General features: G+C 58.7%; 1 protein-coding gene across 4 annotated transcripts in view; it reads right to left on the bottom strand.

Moving 5' to 3' along the window:
- The window catches only part of AGAP3 (ArfGAP with GTPase domain, ankyrin repeat and PH domain 3), a 237,126-nt gene that overhangs the window by 129,981 nt on the left and 83,788 nt on the right, over positions 1-23,357 (bottom strand). For all 4 annotated transcript variants that reach the window (XM_084619178.1, XM_084619179.1, XM_084619180.1 and 1 more), the window contains exons 2-6: positions 17,777-17,835; positions 7,710-7,797; positions 7,363-7,448; positions 6,105-6,246; positions 4,246-4,380 (exon numbers count right to left, since the gene is read on the bottom strand). In XM_084619178.1, the coding sequence (XP_084475304.1) occupies positions 4,246-4,380; positions 6,105-6,246; positions 7,363-7,448; positions 7,710-7,797; positions 17,777-17,835 (510 nt within the window). The remainder of the gene's footprint in view (positions 1-4,245; positions 4,381-6,104; positions 6,247-7,362; positions 7,449-7,709; positions 7,798-17,776; positions 17,836-23,357) is intronic.

Here is a 23,357-nt window from a genome sequence, read left to right as displayed (position 1 = left end):
AATGGGATCAGACTTTAGCAACAACCACCGCTCCAGCTCATCTATCCAACTACGTCTGTGTTCCGTCATTACCATCTGTGATACCATCCCAGTGACGGTCAAACAAGGGTTCCTTCTAAAATCTCCCCCCAGCTAAAGGGAAAGGGACAAGGAATGTTGTTAAAATGAGAGCCTGAGTTAATACTTAACATTTTGGGTGCTGTAACTATTATTCCTTCTTTTCTGTGGCTTTAATACAAGGTTAACAGGAGTTTTTAATGGAGTGTTTGCCATGGTGCTAAGCAGGCTGCGGTCTCTGGATACCAAACCTCAAACCTCGTTTAAAGCTGTTTAATGTTGGACAGTGACTGGGTCATGCTTACACCTTACACTGTGTCCCAAGCCTCGGTTTGCCAGAAACTGGGAATGGATCACTGGATGATTCCCTGTTCTGTTCACTCCTCTGGGGCACCTGGCATTGGCCACTGTCGGAAGACAGGAGACTGGGCTAGATGGACCTTTGGTCTGACCCAGTGTGGCCGTTCGTATGTTCGGCCCACATAGTCCATCTAAACCCATACAAGAGGCACGAGGGGCTGCTCCACATGGAGACGCGGCGTGCGGCAGGCTGGAGTGTCAGCCTACAGCAGACTAGCCTGGCGCACGCTAACCGGCCAAGCAGGCCCTGCTGCCGTTCAGTGCTGGGGCTGGCGTGCGCTCTGACCTACTGCCGCGTCAGCCCTCGGGGACGGAGAGGGCGCTGGGCAGCAGGCGAGGCTTCTCTAGATTTACACCCAGCGTGCTGCGCACTGAAGGCCTGTCTGCACGTACACCCGTCGGCGCATCTGGCGAAAACACGCGATGCCGACGGGAGAGCTCCGCGAGCAGCAGGAGCCGTGCTGGCGGGAGAAGCTCTCTTGCTGACAGCACTGTGCACACCGGCACTTCTGGTGGCGTAACTCACGTCGCTCAGGGGGCGGCTTAGTCACACCCCAGCGACATCGGTTATGCCAACCTAGGCTACGTCTACACTACAGCCTCCGCAGGGACAAGCCCTAAGCCCTGCTCTGAGCTACCTGCTTATGTCAGTAGAGCTACATCACAAGGTGCTTATCAGGATCTCGATGGGAGCGCTTCTCCTGCCCACCTAGCTGCCGCCTCTCGGGGAGGTGGGACACCTACGCCAACCCCTCACCCGTCGGCGGAGGAGCATCTTCATTAAGCGTGACGGGGCGGAGCTGCACCAGGGCAGCTTGTCAGTGGAGACAAAGCTTTACGTCAGCCGCCTTGCAGATGCCAAGTCTCGTACTTACACAATCACCTTTATCAAGCAATCTTGGAATCTCATCCTAGAATGACACCAGGTGTGTTTGAGGAGACCTGTTTTCCATAAACCCATCTCGACTGGCATTAATGATATTCCTTCAATTTATCCAACGAATCCTGTCTCCCTTTCTCCAGGACGGGTGCCAGGCTAATGGGCCCATATCATCCCTCTTGCCTTTCTGAATATTGGCACAACAGTGATACTCCTCCAGTCTCCTGGAACGTCCCCAGCATTCTAAGATTTGTTAAAAACTATCAACTGTGGGCCAGAGATCTCCTCAGCCAGCTCTGGTGGGACTGCTGGGTGCCTGTTATCTGGGCCTGCTGATCTGAACTTGTTTATCCCTAGCAGACATTGGCTACTAACGGAGCTAGGCAGGCCTGGCCAGTGCACCATGGGATGCTAGTGGGAGGACAGTTTGCACCCCAGGGCTATGAGACCCGTGATCCCCTTCCATCCTGGCCCTGCACTGGTGGAAGGGGAAGCAAATCTAACTCCCAGGGAGTGTGATCTCGCTGTGCAACGTGTAGACAAGTGTGCTCCGGGTATGCTAGTGCGAGCACACAGTGGTTAGTGTCACCTCTCTAGTGTCGGTAACGCTTCACCAGGCCTGCTCCTCTGCTGTCTGCCCCACTCACTCCCCGCCCACAGCCATGTGCCCCGGGGCATTACTGCACGTTCTGGCTCAGCTGTCCTAGTGCTGCGGTCACCAGCTCAGCTTCACGGCTGGGAGCCCTCATGCAGGTGATGCCCAGGCACCCGTGGGCGCCGTAGGCATGGAGTCACAGACAGCCGCGCTCAGCACGGTTAGCCTGCATCGGGGCTGAAGCACCAGAAGCCCCAACCCTCGCTACAACCCAGCACTCTCCACGCCCCATTCTGCTATTTCCTTCCAAGGCATCTCACCCCCTCTGGATCACTTCCCGGGCTTCACTGCGTTTTCTGCTCCTCCCGGCTGACCAACACCTCGCAGCGTCCTTCCAGATCACGACTGAAAACCCGGCCCCAGCACTTTGCCAACACTGCCCCCAAGTCCTCACAGCCCCAGGAGGGAGCTTAGGGTCACGGGCCCCACTTCACAGGCTGAGAGGTGAAGCAACTTGCCCAAAGGCAGTCAGTGTCTGTGCTGGGCTGGCAGCCCTATGGCCCACACTGGACACCTTCTTCAACTCACCCCTTTGTTGCGGATCCGTATCTGCTGAACTGCCCTGCGGCCAGCCCCGGCCCATGGCAGAGGGCCATCCCCCAGCTGATTTCAATGAATTTCCAAGTCCGATTTAGTGACACCAGGTACCAGACACTTCCCAGAAACCTGCTTCCCTCTGGATCCTGTCCAGAAACAACTTAGTTTGTCTGGCCAGATCTCCCCTGCTCACGCTCCAGGGGCTCACACCTAGTCTCTCCCACTGTTCTAGAGAGAGGGTGAGACATGCAGGCAGGTGCCAGCTGGCATGGACACTTCACCCGGAGCTGAAGCTGGGGTGCACACTGGTGAGTCCCAAGTGCACGAATTGGCAGTGCCTGGTGAATTCAGTTAGCCAGTTCCCATAATCTCCCAGAACACACCTTGCCCAGGCCCACTGGCCTGTGTCGTCAGAGGACCCTTTATCCAGGTTTCAGTCAGGTCTCCACTACAACATAACTGTCCAGACCTTCCCTTGACAGCTGGCTCTGGATCCCAGCCATTTTAGAGCCATCACTTCTGCCGCCCCCTCTTGGCCACATTGTGGTCTCTCTAGGTCAGTCCATCCCATGTACCTGGACAACCCCTTGGTAGGAAGTCATTTAGCCTAATGGCAGTGAAGCAGTACGGCCAGGAGCAGTGTTTCCTGGGGGGGGGGGGGGGGGGGGGGGTGGTCAGCACTCCCCAGGAGTCCTAAAGCACTGAACACTTGATTACCATCTAAAGCAAAGAAAATCTGGCTCCTCCCCTCCCGGCACACATGGCCTGTCAAGACCAAGTATTCCCTGCCAGCCTCCCAAAGGCGCACGATTCAATATCAGGGTTACCACTGCTACACTTCCTTCTCTTACTTCAATGGGTCCTGTTGCCGAGAAGGTGAATCCCCTAACCCTCAGCTCTTGGATAGCCCTTTCCCTGAAGCCCCGGAGGCTTTGCAGAGGGGGAGCAAGTCCATTACCTATCTTACAAAAGGGGAAGGACTCACCCACAGTCAGTGGCAGAGTCAGCCGGGGCCCTGCCCACTAGACCACGCTTCCCTCTTCTAGGACCAAGCAAGAAAGAAATCAAGCTCGGCTGCAGAGGATTGCGTTGCACCATTGTGTTCCCTGCAGCTCCACTTCAGCTGCCCCTTGCTCCAACAAGCCTCTCCCATGTCAGCAGTGCACTGTCCTTTCCAAACCTCCTTCCATGCCACCCTCTAGGCCTGCAGCCTCTTCCTTTGGGGGCACAGTTCTCCTCCTCCCATTCCCCTGCACGCAGCTCCAATCCATCCGGCCACACAGCCCTGTGCAGGCTGTCCCGTTGGGCTCGTGGCCAAGCTCACCCTGGAGAGACGGGGTGGGAAGGGAGAGCAGCCTTTGCAGCGTCTCTCCCAAGGCAGGCTCCGGCTGCAAGCCCCTGGACCCCCTGCTCCGTGCAAGCAACAGCAGCAGCTTTCTACCCCAGCTGTTTCCATGCTCTGTTCCCTTACTTGGGGCAGCTTCTCCGGCCAGCAGTTTGGCTGCTCCCCGCCCCACAGCATGTCTAGATACAAAGGATTCGACTGGACTTCCTCCCTGCCTCCCAGGACATTTGCAGTCACCCATTTCCCCAGCCTCGCACTCCCTTTGCCTAACACAGGCCCTCTGGGAGAGACAAGCACTCCAGCGAGCCAGTCACAGGTATCTGGGGCTGCAGGTGCCAGAGCCCCGTATCGGCCGGAGAGCGAGGGGGCAGGGACGGGCGCTGCGCGGCTCCGCCCCAGGGCTGCAGTTACCATCCTGGAAGACTCTCTCGACGTTCAGGCCATAGGTGGCGCAGGTCTCGTAGTACGTGCAACGCTTCAGATCGTTGGAGAGTTTGCGGGCCCGAGAGTCATCGATGACACGGGGATTCGTGGCACTGATCGCGTCTGGAAACCAAAGAGAGGAAGAATTAGAAAACAGGTTTCCACGCCCCCATCCCACCCTGGAGCCCCCCAAAATACCAGGGTCCCAGCACATTCCCAGGGTCCCTCCAGCCCCAAGCAGGGCTGGGATAACCAGCTCCAAAGCCCAGGCCCCTTCTGTCCCGGGCTGAGATAGCCGGGTTCCACAGCACGTCACTGGAAACCTGGCAGCCCTCGTCCTCCCCACCACGCCTGCCTCCAGATCCCCTGGTTCCACAACCCCCTCCGGGGGCCCAAGGCCTTGGGTCAGGAAGGTACCGTCCTGCTGTGTTCCCCACCCTGCAGACACCACTGACGATTCTCCTCTAGCTTTAATTCCTTGTAGCCTAACCCTAGGAATTTCTGTACTCCCCTCCTTCATGGGGAACTTGAGGAGGGTGGGCTAAGCCAGCAAGAGCAAGCACTGGGCTCTGCTACACACCCCACTGCCACTCCCATGCCTGGAACAACCCCCCCGGCCCCTGGCAATCCCACTCCCCACCCGCCCCTGCCCTTCTCTCCACAGTCAAAGGCACACATCAAAGGCTTGTCCATGCCGAAGTCCTCCACCCCTCCCGCCTCCACCCCCCTGCCCGGCATGTGTGCTGGCTAATGCGTGTGGGACCCCTGCAAGGCGGGACTTGGCCTCATGGCTGCGTGAAGCATCCTGTGTGAGGCAGAAGCAGTCACACTAATGCCAGCTCTAGGCCACTGCAGTCTGAGAGGCGTTGCTACCACCAAGGCTTGAGAGCCCACGCCGCAGCCTGAGCCGCCATGCCCACAGGATCCCCGGAGCCCGCGAGCGTCAGGCCCGCTGCCAGGCTGGGACGCGGGCTGCCAGCTGCAGGCTAGCACGGACGTACCCCAGGCTCCTCATTCGCCCCCTTCTGCTGCAGAACGGCCAGCTTCTGCCCCCCATTCTGACTGACGGGAAAGCGCCTCCCGGCTCAAATCCCCTGGCCAGCCCGGCCCACGGGAGCCCCCATGCACCCAGTCACCTTCCCCTGAGCCCACTCTGCCAGCCTGGGCAGGTCCGTCAAGACTCATCTCCTCCTCTGCACCTGGCACTGGCAGGACCTGGAGAAGTTTCTCTGCCCCCACCGCCTTCAGTCTCTGCCCAGGGCCCCGAGAGATTCATCCGCCTATCACACTGGCCTTTGCTGGGCCATGCGGGCCTGCTTGGGCTGAGATCCTAGGCAAGCCCCTGGGTGCAGCCCTGAGACCCCCTCTCCACCCTCTGCCCGACGCCAACCTCCTGCAAGGGGTACTGGGATGCGTCAGGGGGGCCATGGTTTGGGGTGGTGTGGGGGGGGTGCCAGGACACCTCAGGGGAGCCCAGAGTCGGGATGGGGTGGGGGGGAGGTGCCAGGACGCCTCAGGGGGGCCCAGAGTGGGGGTGGGGGAGGTGCCGGGACTCCTCAGGGTGGCCCAGAGTGGGGGTGGGGGAGGTGCCGGGACGCCTCAGGGTGCCCGGGGGGAGGGGGGGAGCGTGGGAGGGAGAGGCAACAGCTGGCACCGGGTGCCATGGTGTCTGATGTTCCCGGAGGGGCTTGCCACCCCAGCGCAGGAGAGACTTGTTGGGGGAGCGACTGGCCCTCCCAGAAGTGAAAGCCCAGGCCCCACACGGAGTCCCTGTGAGCCCCTTACAGGCACAGCCAGCCCTGGCATGCCGGGGTGTCCCGGCAGCGCTCGCCCTGGGTCCCTCTCACCTTGCGTCCCCACCAGGACCATGGGCACCTCGGCCGTGCTGCGGTAGCTGGAGAGCCGCAGGTAGTAGTTATAAACCGTCTGGAAGCTGATCTCGTCCTCCAGGCTGAAGACAAACACCACGGCGTCCACCCAGGCGGCGAACTGGGGGAGATACCGGTCGTCAGCCCAGCGCCCGCCCCACTGCGCCCCTGCCCCGCTCTCTGCAGCCCAGCACCCGCCCCACTGCGCCCCTGCCCTGCTCTCTGCAGCCCCGGGCCTGCCCCACTGTGCCCCTGCCCTGCTCTCTGCAGCCCCGGGCCTCCCCACTGCGCCCCTGCCCTGCTCTCTGCAGCCCCGGGCCTGCCCCACTGCGCCCCTGCCCTGCCCCACTGCGCCCCTGCCCTGCTCTCTGCAGCCCCGGGCCTGCCCCACTGCGCCCCTGCCCTGCTCTCTGCAGCCCCGGGCCTGCCCCACTGCGCCCCTGCCCTGCTCCATTGCGCCCCTGCCCCGCTCTCTGCAGCCCAGCGCCCACCCCACTGCGCCCCTGCCCCGCTCCCTGCAGCCCAGCGCCCACCCCACTGCGCCCCTGCCCCGCTCTCTGCAGCCCCGCACCTGCCCCACTGAGCCCCTGCCCCGCTCTCTGCAGCCCAGCGCCCACCCCACTGCGCCCCTGCCCCGCTCTCTGCAGCCCCGCACCTGCCCCACTGAGCCCCTGCCCTGCTCTCTGCAGCCCCGCACCTGCCCCACTGAGCCCCTGCCCCATGCCCTGCAACCCAGCGCCTGCCCCACTGAGCCCCTGCCCCATGCCCTGCAACCCAGCGCCTGCCCCACTGAGCCCCTGCCCCGCTCTCTGCAGCCCCGCACCTGCCCCACTGAGCCCCTGCCCCATGCCCTGCAGCCCAGCGCCCGCCCTGCTCTCTGCAGCCCTGCACCTGCCCCACTGAGCCCCTGCCCTGCTCTCTGCACCCCTGGGCCTGCACCACTGAGCCCCTGCCCCACGCCCTACAGCCCCGCTCCCTGCAGCCCAGCGCCCCTCACACCGCACTGGGGTCAGCACTGATTGGGGGGGAGCACCCTGTGCTGACCCCACCATCCACTCCCTGCAGTTTTTAAGCGCTTCCTGGTCTCCCATCCAACCCTGTTGTGAGACACAAACCCCTGATGCCTCTTCCCGGACTGACGGCCAGCAGCCTCCTCTCTCCTTCCCCAGGAGCTCTCCACTCCTTGCACAGGGCTCTCAAGGGGCGGGACTAGTGCGGGGGAGAGGGGGGATCTTACCTGGAGCTCGGGGGGACCCCCTTCATCTCGAATCAGCAACAGGTAACTCTGACCATCCACTACGATCTCCTTCTTAAACCGGCCACCTGGGGACAAGGCAAAGCAGTGCACTGAGCCAGGGTCGGGGGGAGGGAGGGGGGTATGCAGGGTGCACACCTCCAGGGACACACCTGATGAAAGGCAGCCAGGTGGGCAGGCGCCTGGGGGCAGCTGTGAGGCTGGCATTGCCCAGAGAGAAGTCTAGCTGGGGGGTCACTTCTTAAGCCAGGGACTAGGAGTCAGAGCCCATCTTCCCCTGCCCAGAGCTCAGCATGGGGACAGCCCCCAGGAGGGCAAGAGGCCCTTACCTTCTGGGGACTCCTCCTGCACGTACGTGCCAGTCAGGTAGCGATGCACCAAGGCCGACTTGCCGCTGGACAGGTTCCCCACGATGCCCTGCAACACAAATGTGTGTGAAAGTGCCCTGCCCTCTCCGTGCTAATCGACATGGGGCCAGCACATCAGCCAAGCCAGTGTGGGTGACACACACACTTACTGCTGGGGCAGCAAGGCCCACCTCAGAGGGCCCAGGCACTGCACCCCCCAGCTTGCCATCCAGTGCCATCCGTGGTTCGCCAGGCGGAGCACTGAGCATCCTTGAACTGGATGGGAGCGAAGAGCAGATGCTGGAGCCCTGCTGGCTCAAGAGAGGGCGGCTGAATGCAAGGGGGCTTCCCTTTGTACCACGGAACAGGTACAACTACAACCATGGAGGCCCAGCACCAGCCACCCCCTACCAGCCCCCCGATCTCCCGTTGCTTTGATGGACACCTCTGCTGTCAAGTCACCGCCTGACCCACAGGGAAGGAGACCCTTCTCCCGGCCCACACACCAACCTCCCAAGGGCCACACAACCAGTCACACAGCTCCTGATGCACAGAAAGAGAGAAAGCGTCTGGCTTTGGGTTTGACCACAGCTGCTGCCTGGGATCCCGGCAATGGGGTGTAAGATCTGCCCTTTCTCTGCCACCAGCAGAGCACACATTTACAAGTGGGGCTGGCCGCGCTGCCTAGAGTTACGGTTGCCTGACACGACCCACCATAAGCCCCAGTTTCCCGTTGCTAATGACTTCCCCAGACTTGAGCTGTATGGGCTGAGATTTGCCAAGTCAGTGCCTGCTTCTGGCTGGCTCATTCAGGGCGTCTCCGTAATGGTTCTTCTGGAGAGCAAGCTCAGCTGCCAGCAGGTAAAGCCATTTCTCTACAGAGCTCTCGTGCCTCCGGGGGCTGCAGCAGGTACTAGAAAGTTGGCAAGAGGATAGTCCGGGGGTCAGGGAGGCACCTTCCGCTGTCTCTGGGAAAACCCGGTCAGAGGTGGCCAAGTTCTAACCTGCACAGCAGACAGTCCCCAACAGCACATGTCCAGTGCAGCTGGGTGTTGGCTTGCGCCTTCCTTTTCTGGGCTGTCCATGTGCACTAAGCACGCTCCTCCCGCCCCGCTGAACCCTCCGCATTGCCCACAGAACAGCGCCCCGCATAAAGACAAAATGGACCCTTCACCTGCTATACTCCCTCATCTGGCCTACGGAAAGCAGCACTTGGCAAGGAGCCAGGAGAAGGAGCGTTCTTACCTCACCGCTTCTCCTGAGCGCTGTTCACTCCGTGCACCTCCCTTGCTGCTGACCAAGGCCTCGTTGCCCCACACTGGGAAGCAGGCCAGTATCAGCCTGCTCCTTTGCAGAGCTGGGAGCGTAACACAGCGTGTAACGGAGCAGACCCAAGTCTCGGCTGCTTGAGGTTAAGATTTTGTCAGGAGTACTTTTAGTAAAAGTCACAGACAGGTTGTGGGTAACAAACAAAAAGTCATGGAAGCCTGTGATGTGTCCTTGACCTTTACTAAAAGTACCTGGGGACGGCACACTAAAAGCCAGAGCCCTGCCGGGGGCTGACTGCTGGCCACTGCTCCTGCCCCAGCCACTGCTCCTGTGATGGAGGCTGACCCAGCCCAGTTGCTGCTTTGGCCCTGGGGGCTGCACCTGCAGCGGGGGCTGACCCAGCCCCGCCACAGCTCCTGCCCTAGTCTGCTACTCCTGGGCAGGGGCTGACAGTTGCTCCAGCCCCACCGCGGCTGCCGGCTGAAACCGAAGAAGTCATTAAGGTCCATTAAAGTCACAGAATCTGTGACCTTTGTGACAGAATCGGATCCTTAGCCACGCTGCCTCGCAGAAAGAACCTGCATCTCTTTGGCCTTAGCCATGCTGTCTGTAAAGTGAGGCTACTCATGTATAAATAACCCAGTGTGTTTTGCATCCTCCTCTAGTGGCTTCTTGACCGAGGATATAACCTACCACTGCTGTTAGCGAATGTAGCTCCTCTGTTAGCTCAAGTGGTAGAGGTTTGCACTGCACCCAGAAATTCTGAGTTCAAACCCTGCTGGTGACTGAGGCAAAGATGCTTACAGTTGCATATGAATGAATTTTTCCCTCAATTTTTCTTTTTTCAAAATAAATGCCAGGAAATTCCATCTCCATAGCTAGGAAAGCCGTGCACAGAACGAGGCATGGTCCTGTGGGAAACGTGGCATATGATCACCCAAACAAACTCTCTGCCATAGTAGACCTCCCAAGAACGAGGGAAGGCTCATTTCTGGCATTTCTGAACTCCCAAGTGCTCAACTTGGTAAACTTGGTCACGTTCTTTCCTGACAGGTTTGTGTGTGGACGGATAAATACAGCATCAAGGTGCTGCTCCACATCGTCCCTCCCCACCCACTGTGAGCCCAAACAGGCCTCACACTTGGAAGAACGGATGACCTGATAAATCTGGCTCAGGGTAACTCTGCAGGACGAGGTATGACATTAAGCACATTAAGCTTAGTTTGTGGGGTTTTTTTATTATGTTAGGTTATCTGCTTTGCTAGACATCACGGAGATCCTGGGCAATGCTCTGGAACTGCTCCCTACGAAGCCAGTCAGGACTCTGGGGACGCTTCCTCTCCCCAGGGCAAGAAGCTTACACAACTTCCACCTTCCTGGGGCTGACCTCGGAGCATTCAGCATCCATGTCCACACCACGAGTCCGCCCAGGCAGGGTCCTGGGGAAGCCAGAGGGTCCTGCCCCCCAACTCCGCAGTCAGACGTGATTCTCAGCCAGCCAGTAAAATAGAAGGTTTATTAGATGACAGGAACATGGTCTAAACACAGAGCTTGTAGGTACAGAGAACAGGACACCTCAGTCAGGTCTGTCTTGGGGGGCAGGGAGGCCAGAGCCCGGATCTGGGCCTCCCTCCATTTCCCCAGCCAGCTCCAAAACTGAAACTCTCCAGCCCCTCCTCTCCTTTCTCTCTTTCCTGGGCCAGGAGGCCACCTGATCTCTTGTTCTCCAACATCTTAGTCGCACCTTGCAGAGGAGGGGCCCAGGCCATCAGTTGCCAGGAAACAGGGTGTCGGCCATTCTCTGTGCAGAATCACACTGGCCCCCCTAGGGCTCTGCAACAATCACACCCCTTGAGGCCCCCACCTTGAGACTTAAGAACTATATAGGGGAAACTGAGGCACTCACACAGTATTCAGAGGAAACATTAAGAACATTCCCACTTCGTCACATCTCTCCCCTCTTCAAGACTGAACTGAGCAAGGTCACTTTAGCCGGTGACCTGGGGAAGTTCGAACCCACCAACATTCCCATGGATGCCCCAGCATCTCTCCCATTCCTTGGTGGGAGTTACACCAGGCCCCTCCAGTTTCACACCCTCCCTTAGGTCGGGTGTGCTTGATGGCACTCACAGGCCGCATGTAGGAAAGTTTATGCGGCCCTTTTGCCACCCCAATACCCCTGGGATTCGAACTGGGATTGGGATTTCTCCCAGTGCTCCAGTCTGGAGGGCTGCGATTCGGGCTCTTTTGCTTAAGAGCCCCCATCTTGACCTTGGCCAGCTCTGGGCTTGGGCAGCCGCTCCCCACCTTGTGGCCCAGGTACGACACCTCTGCCATCCCCACCTTACACCTTCCAGCTTTTACCGTCAGTCCTGCCTCCTTGGGGCGACCCAGCCCTCTCTTCACCTGGGACACGTGTTCCTCCCAGGCCTGGCTAAGATATCCTCAACGTATGCCAGGCTCAAGTTCTCCACCCCCCTCAATAGCCGATCCATCCAGCACTGGGAGGTGGCTGACACCCCCTTGAGGTCGAAAGGCAGGACTAGAGACCCCCCCTCTGCTGAAGATGGTCAGCAGCGCGTCTGCCCTGGTGTCTGCCTCGGTGGAGGACAGAGCCCCCGCCCCTGGGTAGCGGGGGGCGAGATCCATCACCCCCAGGACGTATTTCTTCCCTGACCGGGTCGCCTTGCTGAGGGGCCCCAATATGTCCATGGCCACCTTCTGGAAAGGTTCCTCTGTGATGGGCCGGGGTCTCAAGGGGTCACAGGACCTGCCGTGCCGCTGGGCCGCGTCCCAGACTCCGGGCCAGTCACAGTTCTGCAGCAGCCACTGCTGGGGCCTGGATCCCGTGGTGACCCGAGAGAGGGACATCATGGGCCAGGTACGACAGCCAGCGGCAACACTTCTGGGGCACCCCCAGCTGCCTCCTGATCCCCCACAGTTCTATTTCCCCTGGGGGAGCCCCTTCCCGGTCCAGGAATCCCTTCTCCCACGGGGATCTGTCCCTGCAGCCTTCCCCACGGGGGTTTGCAGCCTGTGGCCAGCACGTTCCCTCAGCTCCTCCAAGGAGGGATCCTTCTGCAGCTCGGTCTGGAATTCAGCTGCTGGGGGAGGGAGTGGGACCTGCTCCCTCTCACGGGCTGGGCCTGGGGTCACAGCCCCGCTGAGCCCTGTCCCTGGTCGCTCGCTCCCTGCGTGGGATCACTTCCCAGCAGCGCCTCTGGACCAGGCAAAACTGGTTGGCGGCCGTCCTGCACTGCCTGTGTCTCCCCCCTCAGCTGGGGTCTTATATCCTCCCCTTGCTCAGCGCTGCCCTTGCTGTCCCAGTGGGGGTAGGCAGCGAGCTCACTGCTTTCCTCACTGCATCAGAGCCAGCATGAGCCCCCTCTCTGGTGTGCAGGGGGGTGGGGAGCATCTCTCCATCCCACTCGGCCCCAGGGGGCTGCTTACAGACAGGTGGGTATCCTGAGCTTAGCAGCTCCTCCCCACTGCCAGCCAGGTCATTTGCATTTTCACTGACCATTTCCATCTTAGCAAATTGGTTCCCTGGATTCAAATTCAAATCCTCAGCCATTACAGGAGCAGGGCCTGGATCCTGTCCCAAAGAGATATAGTCATCCCCCAACAGCACTCGCAGCTGATATCCTGGAGAACCCCAACAATCAGCCAGCCCGACCCCTCCTGGGTCTGCACAGGGATCCGGGCCATAGGCAGGGCGAGGGGCTTCATCCCTGGGACCTTCACCCAGGTCACACAGCCCCCCAGCATATGGTGGAGTTGCACCACCTAGGGTCTGACAACAGTTCACTCTGTCCCAGGGTCTCACCACCCCAGGAATGTCTCCCCATTGACCATCACCTCCCGCTCCCACTGGGGGTCCGAGGGGCCTGAGCCCAGGAGACTCCACACAGACATATAGGTTGGCGTCAGGAGTGGGAGCCTGTCCACCTCCCCACCCATCTGGCTGACGGAGTCTATGGCCTTGGGACCCAGCAAGGGAGCTAGATACCGGGGCTTTTCCGCAGGGTGCCCCTGGTTCAAATCTCCAGCCTGCTCAAAGGCAGTGAGGTGGCATCCACATGCCACCCCTCCTTAACCAGGGGCAGCAATTTAGTCTCGAGGTTCCCTGCGGAACTGGCCCCCCGGGGTCTATCCCCACTCACCCCGGGGAGGTCCCCTAGGCCTCTCCGCCCCACCACCGCCAGTTCATGCTGCTGCTGCTTCTGCAGCTCTTTCTCGGGCTCTCGCTGTCTCTCACAGTCCTCTTGCTCTCTCGGACTCAGCTCCAATCCCGTCCATCTCCGATCCCCCGATGGGGAACCCGATCGTGAAGACCCCTGTCTGGTTGGGGACAGGAGTCTTGGGGATGCCTGGCTACCACTCCAGCTGCTCCCAGATCCTGCTATAGCCCCATTTGGGGTCAGGAGTCTGTTCCTTAGAGCGGTCATCCTCCTCCAGCTGCACGATTAACTGTGCTTTGGTGAACTTTCCAATGCACAACGCTCTCTTCTTGCACAGGGTTACAATGTCCTTCTTAAGGAGACGGTGACAGGCCATCACTCCGCTCTTCCCAAGGTGTTGTGGACTCACAGGCCTGTATGCTCTCAGCTTCCCACGGTTTCCAGGGAGAACCCCTAGGGTGCCAGCCCTTCTCGAGGTCAACACCTCTTTGCCAGGGTCGAGCGGCAGACTCCTTCGTCCCTGGAACAGCTCACCGCAGTCTCCAGGGGGAACCCATCACTGCAATAGTCCTTTTTGCTGGTCACACTCTCCCAGGGGTTAAGCGTAGCTCCTTCACCCCCTGAAACAGCCCCTCTCTGAGCCTTCAGTACACCTGGTCCTCGTTACTCCCCCTTCGTTTTACTGCTCCCCAATCACTTACTGCAAGAAGCACCATTCGCGGGGTGCAATGCATCCCACCTGTGCCAACAGTTGTCACGGAGTCCCTGAGCGATGCTCTGGAACTTCTCCCTACGAAGCCAGTCAGGACTCTGGAGATGCCTCCTCTCCCCAGGGCAAGAAGCTTGCACAACTTCCACCTTCCTGGGGCTGACCTCAGAGCATTCAGCATCCCCGTCCACTTCCCACCATGAGTCCGCACAGGCGGGGATCCTGGGGAAGCCAGAGGGTCCTGTCCCCCAACTCCACAGTCAGACATGACTCTCAGCCAGCCAGTAACACTGAAGGTTTATTAGACGACAGGAACATGGTCTAAACTAGGGCTTGTAGGTACAGAGAACAGGACCCCTCAGTCAGGTCCGTCTTGGGGGCAGGGAGGTCAGAGCCCCATCTGAGCCTCCCTCCATTTCCCCAGCCAGCTCCAAAACTGAAACTCTCCAGCCCCTCCTCTCACCTTTGTCTCTTTCCCGGGCCAGGAGGCCACCTGATCTCTCTGTTCTCCAACCCCTTCAGTTGGCACCTTGCAGAGGAGGGGCCCAGGCCATCAGATGCCAGGAGACAGGGTGTCGGCCATTCTCTGTGCAGAATCCCACTGGCCCCCTAGAGCTCTGCCACAATCACACCCCCTGATCCCACCACCTAGATACTTAAGAACTGCATAGGGAAAACTGAGGCACCCACACAGTGTTCAGAGAAAACATTAACAACATTCCCACTTCATCACACTTGGTAATCTGCTTTGATCTGTTTGCTACCCCTTATACTCACTTAAAATCTATCTTTTGTAGTTAATAAACTTGTTTTTGCTTTATCTAAACCAGTGTGTGGGAATCATTACACAGGGGCAGACGGCTGTTGCATATTCCTCTCCACATTGAGGGAGGGGGCGAATGTTATGAGCTTTCACTGTACAGCTCCCTGTGCAGTGCAAGACAGTATAATTCTGGGTTTATACTCCAGAGGGGGTGAGTGCCTGGGGAGCTGGGACTTGCCTTAACTGTAGCCTTCCTATGCACGGGCTGGTCAGAGAGCCTGCATAGAACTGCAGCTGGGTGTGTCCCTACCTGTGTGTGTGCTGGTGAACATGCAGGCTGGAGGGCTTTGTCGTTTCTCACAGCAGCACAGTGTGAAAGAGAGCCCAGGCTGGTGCGTCAGGGGGCTTAGCGGTACCCCAGTTCCAGGTGGTGCCCCGGGAGGAACCCGTCACACCCATCCCATGCCCAGGCCACTGTGACGAAGTGGGACTGTTCTTAATGTTTCCTCTGAATAGTGTGGGGGTGCCTCAGTTTCCCTGAGGCAGCTCTTAAGTATCTAGGTGGTGGGGTAAGGGTGTATGATCGATGCAGAGCCCTAGAGGGCAGGTGTGTGCAGGGGTCTGGACACAGAGAATGGCCGACACCCTGTTTCCTGGCCACTGATGGCCTGGCCCTTTCCCTCTGCAAGGTGAGAGCTAAAGGGTTGGAGAACAAAGGAATCAGGTGACCTCCTGGCCCGGGAAAGGGACAAAGCCCAGAGGAGGAGGGGCTGGAGAGAGTTTGAGTTTGGGGCTGGCTGGGGACGAGGAGTGACATGCAGACGTGGTTGTCTGGCTCACTGCCCCCTAAAATGGACCCGGCTGAGGGGTCCTGTTCTCTGTACCTACAAGCTCTGTGTTAGACCGTGTTCCTGTCATCTAATAAACCTTCCGTTTTACTGGCTGGCTGAGAGTCATGTCTGATGGCGGAGTTGGGGGGCAGGACCCTCTGGCTTCCCCAGGACCCCACCTGGGCAGATTCGCTGGGGGAAGCGCACAGAGGGGCAGAGGAGGCTGAATGCTCCAAGGTCAGACCCAGGAAGGGGGAAGCCGGGTGAGCTGTGTGTCCTGCAGACAGGCTGCTCACAGAAAGGAGACTGCCCCAGAGTCCTGCCTGGCTTCATAGGGAGCAATTCCAGAGCATCGCCCAGGGACTCCGTGACAGCCAGCTGTTCCAATGGGGAGTTATCCTTGCTGGGAAAAAAATTGCTTATTTCCCATTTGAACTTTGCCGACATCAACTTCCAGCCACTGGCTCGTGTTCTGCCTCCGTCTGGGAGATCAAATCTCCTCCCCACTTAGGCACTTCTGGGCTGTGAACCGTTTCTTTGCTAAGCTAAGCAGAATGAGTTTCTCCGGTCTCTCACTGCAGGGCAGGTTTTCCAGACTTAAAATCCCTGAAGTTCTATGCAGACAGAGAACACTTCCCAGGCATGCGGAGGTGTCGCTGTCAGACGCAGCTCCAGCGCCAGCCAGGTGCGGTGTGGTGAAAGGGCAGCCACTGAGGGCCCCTGGGAGACTGGGCAGGACCTAGCCATGCCAGGAGCTCTTTGCCGGTGCAATGCACAGGGAGAGCTGGCTCCCGTTCTGAGCACAGCCTGGCCATGCTGCACACCCAGCGAAGTGTACAGAAAAGGCTCGAACGGATGGGGCTCAGGCTCACAGGAACAAAAAGACCTGCCCAAGGTCACACAGAGAGTCTGTGGCAGAGTCCAGAATTGAATCTGTCCCCCACAACTCCCAGGCCAGGTCCCGAATCCTAAGGCCAGGTGTGAGATACACCATCAGCAGGAGGGAAATCCAGGTACCTTGACACTGCTGCCATATCCAGGGCCACAGACGTGAGGGCCCTGAACAGTGCGAGGCTGCACATGGGGGGTGGGGGATGGAGAAGCCAACAGTAAGGCAGAGGGGAAGGGAGAGGAGCTTGGTTTCCCCCAGGCACTGCAGGAGCCTCACCTATCACCACGTCACAGGGCACCAGGAACAGATGGGGGCTGAGTGGAGACAAACAATGGAACAGCTGACCGGGGCGAAGGGGGACAGAGACTCCATCTCACAGGGTGAATCCAGACCGGGAGTCTCTCTAACACACCTGCTTTACCTCCCGCAGATGGGCTGGGCAGGGCTGAAGGAGACCCTGGGCTCTGCAGGAGGCTGTATGGGATGGGCAGAACGGTCCCTGGGGCTTTCACATCTAAGGACCCAACCCCAGCCCAGAAGCCTTTCCTGTCTGTGACAAAATGGGAGTTTTCTTAATGTTTTGTATGAATACTGTGCATGCCTCAGTTTACCTTGTGTGTTACACAAGTCTGTAGGTGGTGGGATAAGGGTGTGTGATCGCTGCAGAGACTCCCTAGAGGGCAGGCATGACTGCCAGAGAACCCCAGGGCCAACACTCTGTATCCTGGCAACTGATGGACGGGCACCCCTGCCATGAGTCAGAGAACAAAGAGAGAGGTGGAGACCAGGTGACCAGTTTGCCCGGGGAAAGACACAAAGGCTGGAGTAGAGGCAGCTGGGTGTGCCTGAGGCCGGGTGGCTGGAAGCTGGTCAGTCTCCTGGTTTGGGACTCAGGGGGAGAGCCCAGGGCTCCGGATCCCCTCCCCCAAGATGGACCTGGCTGAACGTTCCTGCTCCCTGTGCTGACAAGCTTTGTTCTATGCTGGGTTCCCCACGACTAATAACCCGTCTGTGTCCCACGCTGGCTGGGAGCCAGTGCTGGCAGGGCCCTTTGGGGGCGTGTGAGGCTCCCCGGGTGTCCCCTACTCGCTGCGGGGCACTCTTGGTGTGAACAGGGGGCTGAATGCTCCGAGGTGAGACCCAGGAGGAGGGGGCTTGCCCTGGTGAGAGCGCGCCTCGGGGGCGGTCCCACAGCCAGAGGCCCCCTCTGGCTTCATTCCCAGGGTTCCAGAGCGCCCAGCCCCTGCACCCGCGACACCATCCAAGGGGACATGCACATGGCAGCCCTGCCCCACCTCCCGCAGAGCATGGGGGTCTCCCTCCCACTGCTCACAAACATGCACCCACCCAGCCACAGGCCCTCCGAGGGGCTCTGCAGGCGGAGCAGGCTGGGCCAAGCACTCACCACTTTGAGCTCAGGCACCGAGCGGCTCAGGGTCCATTCCTGGCTGTTCACAAACGAATCTGCAGAAAAGAAACAAGAGACCGTCAGCCCCTGGCTGGGGAAAGGAGTCCTCAGCTCCCAGAGTCCCTACCCTGCCCTGCCCGCAGGGATGCCGTGGGCTCCCTCCCACACATGGAGGGGAGGGAACTGCAATGCCCAGGGTCAGAGAGGCCGCTCGCAGATGGAGGGGGCAGCACAGGGCAGTGACTGAGACCAGCAGCCACCGAGGCAGCCTCCGTAGGTCCCGGGTCTGCACTGGGAGCACCCCATAGACCAGAACTGAGCAGGGGTGACCTCCAGGGGCACTAGGACCATGCAGCACCCCCTTTCCCCAGCCTCATGGGCTGGAGGGAGAAGGAAATTCCAGGGAGGAGCCGGCCCCTTGGGGCGGGAGAAAGCGAAGGGGGCAGGAACAGGCAGAGAACAGCCACAGCAGGGATGGCAGCGCTGGGCAGGAAAACCAGTGGGAGCCGTGGGCAGGGCGACCAGACGGCAGGTGTGAGCTGCAGGGACGGGGCAAGAGATGCTGATATGAGACAAAGCCCCGAATACTGCCACTGTCCCACAAAATCAGGACAGCTGGTGACCCCGGGTGGTGGGGGAACACACCCGGAGCCGTGATGGCAGAGGTGAAGGGACGCAACGGTGGGGGAAGAGGCAGGTCGGGGGGGGATTGGCCCAGGGGAAGAGGCAGGTGGGGGGGGGGGGGATTGGCCCAGGGGAAGAGGCAGGTGCGGGGGTGGCCCGGGGAGGGAAGATGCAGCCAGAGCTGCGTTCAGCAGGACTTTCTCCTGCTCGCTGACTGGCCATTCCCTCCAGCCCCTCCAGTCTGTTCACCTCAGGCTCTGTCCAGCCGCCCTGCCCCCTGTTCGGCTACCCCCCTCGTTAAGCCCCACCCAACGTCAGAGCCGGCCCAGGGGCTGCCTCGCCCTGTCCCTTCCCCAGCCTGGGCCAGCTCCGGAGGGGAGGGGCTGGTACTGCCCATGCAGCACCCAGCACCCCAGGAAGCGGCTGGCCAGGCCCGCAGCACTCAGCCCAGGCCCTCCTCCCATTCCCCATGGGGCTGCTGCCTTCTCTGCACCCCCGCCACCTACCCTAGCCCCTCTACGCCTACGGGCTAGACAGCCTCCCTGCACCTGCCGCCTTCTCCCCACGCAGAGAACAGCACCCGCACCCCCAGCCCTGCGGAGCGAGATCCAATGGCCCCCACCAGCCCAGTTCTCTGGCACCTGGGGCTCCTCCCCTGCCGAAGAGCCACCCGACAAGGATGACACGCAAATTCATGAAACGTTCCATAAAAAAAGAAAAAAAAACCACCCAACAAGCTCACAACAGTGCCGCCCAAACCAGTTGTGCAAGTCAAGCAGCTGTGGGTCCAGGCCCCGGCAGATGCTTCACCCCTCAGCCACCCCGCACACGGGACGCCAAGCCCCAGCAGAGCAGGAAAGCGCCAGCAGGCCTAATCCAGGACATGCCAGCAACAGAAGGGTTTCTGGCCCAGCCCCCCGGGCAAGCCTCGGTCTCCTGTACATGCAGGGGGGCAGCGTGGCAGGCACGCACCCCATGGCAATGGTGCAACAGCAGCAAAGGGGCCTGGTCTGGGAACGCAGGAAACCCACCCCTGGGGTCTCAAGCTGCGCCTCGGCTGCCCAGCCAGGCCGGTTTCCACCAATGAACAGTGACAGCCAGTCCTTACCTAGTGCAGCAGGAGAGCTCAAAGCCTTTCACAAAGGAGGTCAGTGTCACTCACCACATCTTACAGATGGGGAAACTGAGTCACTGCGAGGCAAAGGGTCTCGCCCGAGGTCCCCCCTGCCAGGACAGAACTGGGAAGAGAACCCAGGTCTCCTGAGTCCTAGGCCAGGCCTCACACGGCTGCCTCCCACCAGCCCCGTCAGGAGCAGGGAGCTGTTCTGACGAGAGCTGTAGGGCAGGGGCCCGGCTAGCTGGGAAGCTCAGCAGGACCCAGCATGGGAGCCATTTTTCTATCCCTTTCAAACAATGGAAATTGAATGCAACAACCTGGGTGGGCAGCCGCAGTGGCCTCTGCCCCCATCGCCGCCCCTGGGGCAGGCAGGCTGGACCGTCCAGGCCCGCTGTGGCTGCTGGCCAGTGCTTTGAGACAACAGCTGCCATGACACAGCTGTCTGCACCCCCGTCATGGCCTAATCTTGCTGCTAAGGCCGACTGAGCTCAGCTGGGGCCCTCAGCGCTTGGGGGGAGACGGGATTTAGGGTCCCTGAGAAGGGGAGCTCCTGTCACAGGATGTAGAGGCTGCCCTGCCCCTTCTGCCTGGCCCACCATGGACCTTTTGCCGCAGCACCTTCCCTTACCCATTCCCTTCCCCTGAGCTGGGCAGATGGACCGAGGCTGAGGCATGACCTGACCTTGGCTGCACAGCCGCTCCTTAAACGTCTAGTGCAGCAGCCCCGGTGCTAAGGGCTGCAGGAAACAAAGGTACTGAGGGGAATGGGGTGCCCCTAAACCCTGATGGGAAGGGAGCATTTGTAAAGGGAGTCTTGTACTATCCTGTTTTTAGCATGTGCACGCTCACCTGTGCTCACTAGCATGCACAAGCGCTTACCAGTACGCCCGTACCAGTGCGCCCGGCCCACTACTGCAATTGAGCACTCACTGGTGCACCCATGCCCAGTCTAGAGAACAAAAGCACTCCCCTGCACCCCTGCTTGCTAGCATGCATGAGTGCTCACCGGGGTGCCTGAGCCCATTAGTGCATGTGCAAGCTGGGCTGCTTTTCAGCTCACAAATCTCTCCACGGGTCCAAGCGAAGCCCACAGGCATGGGAGGATGAAACCGGAGCTGTGTCGGGGCCACGTCTCCCAGTGACCAGCCTGAGCCAGCCCATTGTGGGGGGATGAAGGACACGTCTGACGTCCCAGGCTCACATCCCGAATCAGGTCCCTTTAAGTCACTCTGGGTCCCACCTTTCAGCAGCCATCACACAAGGGCCGGAATGGACCTCCTGGGTCTTTGATTCCAGTCCCCTGCTGCCAGCCGTCACCCCATCACATCATTCCCATCACAAAACTCACCACGCTCTGTCTTTAAGCTAGTGAGCTCATTTGCGCCCACTGCTCCTCTTGGGAGGCTGGTCCAGGACCTCCCTCCTCCAAGGTTAGAAACCCGCTTCTCATTTCCTGCCTCAATTTACTCCCAGCCAGTTCGTCCCCATTTGTTCTTGTGCCAACACTGTCCTTTAACTTCACTAGCTCTTCTCCCTCCCTGGCATTTACCCTGACGTATTTCTAGGGCAATTGGATCCTGTGAGCCTTTGTTGTGCTGGGCTAAACAAGCCAGTCTCCTCTCCAGAGACCACCCCTCCAATCAGAGATTAGCCTAGCTGCCCTTCACTGCACCTGTTCCACTTTGGATCCCTCTTTCTTGAGCACAAGTGACCAGAACTGCACAAAGCATTCCAGCGGAGGTCTTACCAGCGCCTTGTGCAACGGCATTCCTACCTCCCTGTCTCGACTGGACATACCTTGCCTGATGCATCCAAGAATCAAAGCTGCTTAAAAAAACCCACTGCTGCATCTCATCGGTGGCTCACAATCATCCTGTGATTGCCTGATCCACTCAGGTCTTTCTCCTTCTCCCTGGCCAGAGCTCTAAGCCTGGAACCCCTCCCCTGTTTCGCCCCTTCTCTTACAGCCCCGACCCTGTTCCGCCCCCACTCCTCACCCCTTCCCTTTCCCCCCCAGCGCCCCAAGACTGGAAAAGCTCCGGGGCTGGGAGCAACAGCTCCTCCAGCCCCAGGACTGTGGTGGGGGGAGATTTTTCCAGGGGCCCCAAATTGGGGCACAAGCCCTGTAAGGTAATCTGCCACTCCCCCCACTTCCGCAGGGCTGTGCAAGGTTTGGGAGGCTTAGCCTCACCTAGCTTCCATTACGCAGCACCCGTAGTGAAAGCCTTACTAACAACTGAACTCCAAATGTGGTTTTACATAGGTTCAGATATTCTAAAACCAAACGTGATTCTGTGAACATCTTGTCTGACTTCCTGGGTAACACAGGACATAGGACTTCCCTGAATTCCTTCCTGTTTGAATCAGAGTGGACCTTGCAGAGAAATAGCCCAGCACAATTGAAAACCTGCCAGTGATGGAAAATCCATCACAACCCTTGGGAAATTGTCTCAAATGGTTAATTAGCCTCATGGTACAAAAATGTTCAGGTTATTTCCAGCCTCTGTTTGTCTAACTTCAACTTCCAGCCATTGGATTGTGCTATATATTTGTCTGCTAGATCGAAGAACCCATTATCAAAGACTTGTTTGCCATGTTAGGCAGTTATAAACTGTGATCAAATCACCCCTAACTTTCTCTGTGTTAAGGTAAACAGATAGACTCTAGGAGATCAATCACTGTAAGGCAGGTTTTGTAATCCTTTAACCCTCTTTGTGGCTCTTCTCTGAACCCTCTCCAATTTATCAACATCCTTCTTGAATGGTTGGCACCAGAACTGGACACAGGATTCCAGCCACGGTCGCACAGTGCCAAAGAAAGAGGTAAAAGAACCTCTCTGCTCCTACTCGAGATTCCCCTGGTTATGCACGCAAGGATCGCATTAGCCCTTTTGGCCTCAGCAACACACTGGGATCTCGTGTTCAGCTGATTATCCATCACCACCTGCAACTCTTCTCCTGAGTCACTGCTTTCCAGGATAGAGCCCCCAGCCTGTAAGGGTGGTCTGCATTCTTTGCTCTTGGACCTGTGTGTTTACATTTAGCAGTGTCAAGATGCACATTGTTTGTTTGCACCCAACTTACTAAGCGATCCAGATCACCCTGGGTCAGTGCTCTGCCCTGTCCTCTTCACTATTTACCACTCCCCCAATCTGTGGGTCATCCGCAAACTTTATCAGTGACGATTTGAGTTTTCTCCCAAGTCACTGACAAAAAATGCATGGGGCCAAGAACTGCACTAGAACCTCAGAGTTACGAACTGACCGGCCAACCCCACCCCTCACTTGGAACCGGAAGTACGCAATCAGGCAGCAGCAGAGAGAGACACCAAAAGCAAGTACAGTACTGTGCTGTGTTAAATGGAAACTACTCAGAAAGGGAGCTCTGTTTTGTTTGACAAGATGCTGATTGGCATTAATGACATTACCCTTTGTTCGTGTTTCATTAATCAAGTCCTGTCTCAGCTGCTCCATTATTTTTCCCAGGACCGAAGGGCTGGCAAGCCTATCCCGTTTACCCTGTCTTTTATATATATATATATATAGCACACACACACACACACACTACTTTTCTTCCAGGGAAAAGCCCTTTTGCTCAAACAGAGTTAGACTCTAACCTTTCACCCACATTTTGGGTGTTTAAAAAAAAAGTGCCATTAAAAAAATATCCCATTCACAGCTGAGCTGCCGGGGAGGCAGGGAAAAGGGAAGCACCACTTTTCTGTCTGCATGGCCAGGTAACTGGTTTTTATGATTTCAGCTCCAGCTTCACACTAGCTTGACATGGTTTGCTCATTTTGGTGACTCCAAATGGCACAAGCTGCGAGCCCTTGCGACCA

Source organism: Lepidochelys olivacea (genome assembly GCF_965140295.1).
Source record: "Lepidochelys olivacea isolate rLepOli2 genome assembly, chromosome: 2".
NCBI lineage: Eukaryota > Metazoa > Chordata > Testudines > Cheloniidae > Lepidochelys > Lepidochelys olivacea.
This window is presented reverse-complemented; position numbering and strand designations above follow the sequence as displayed.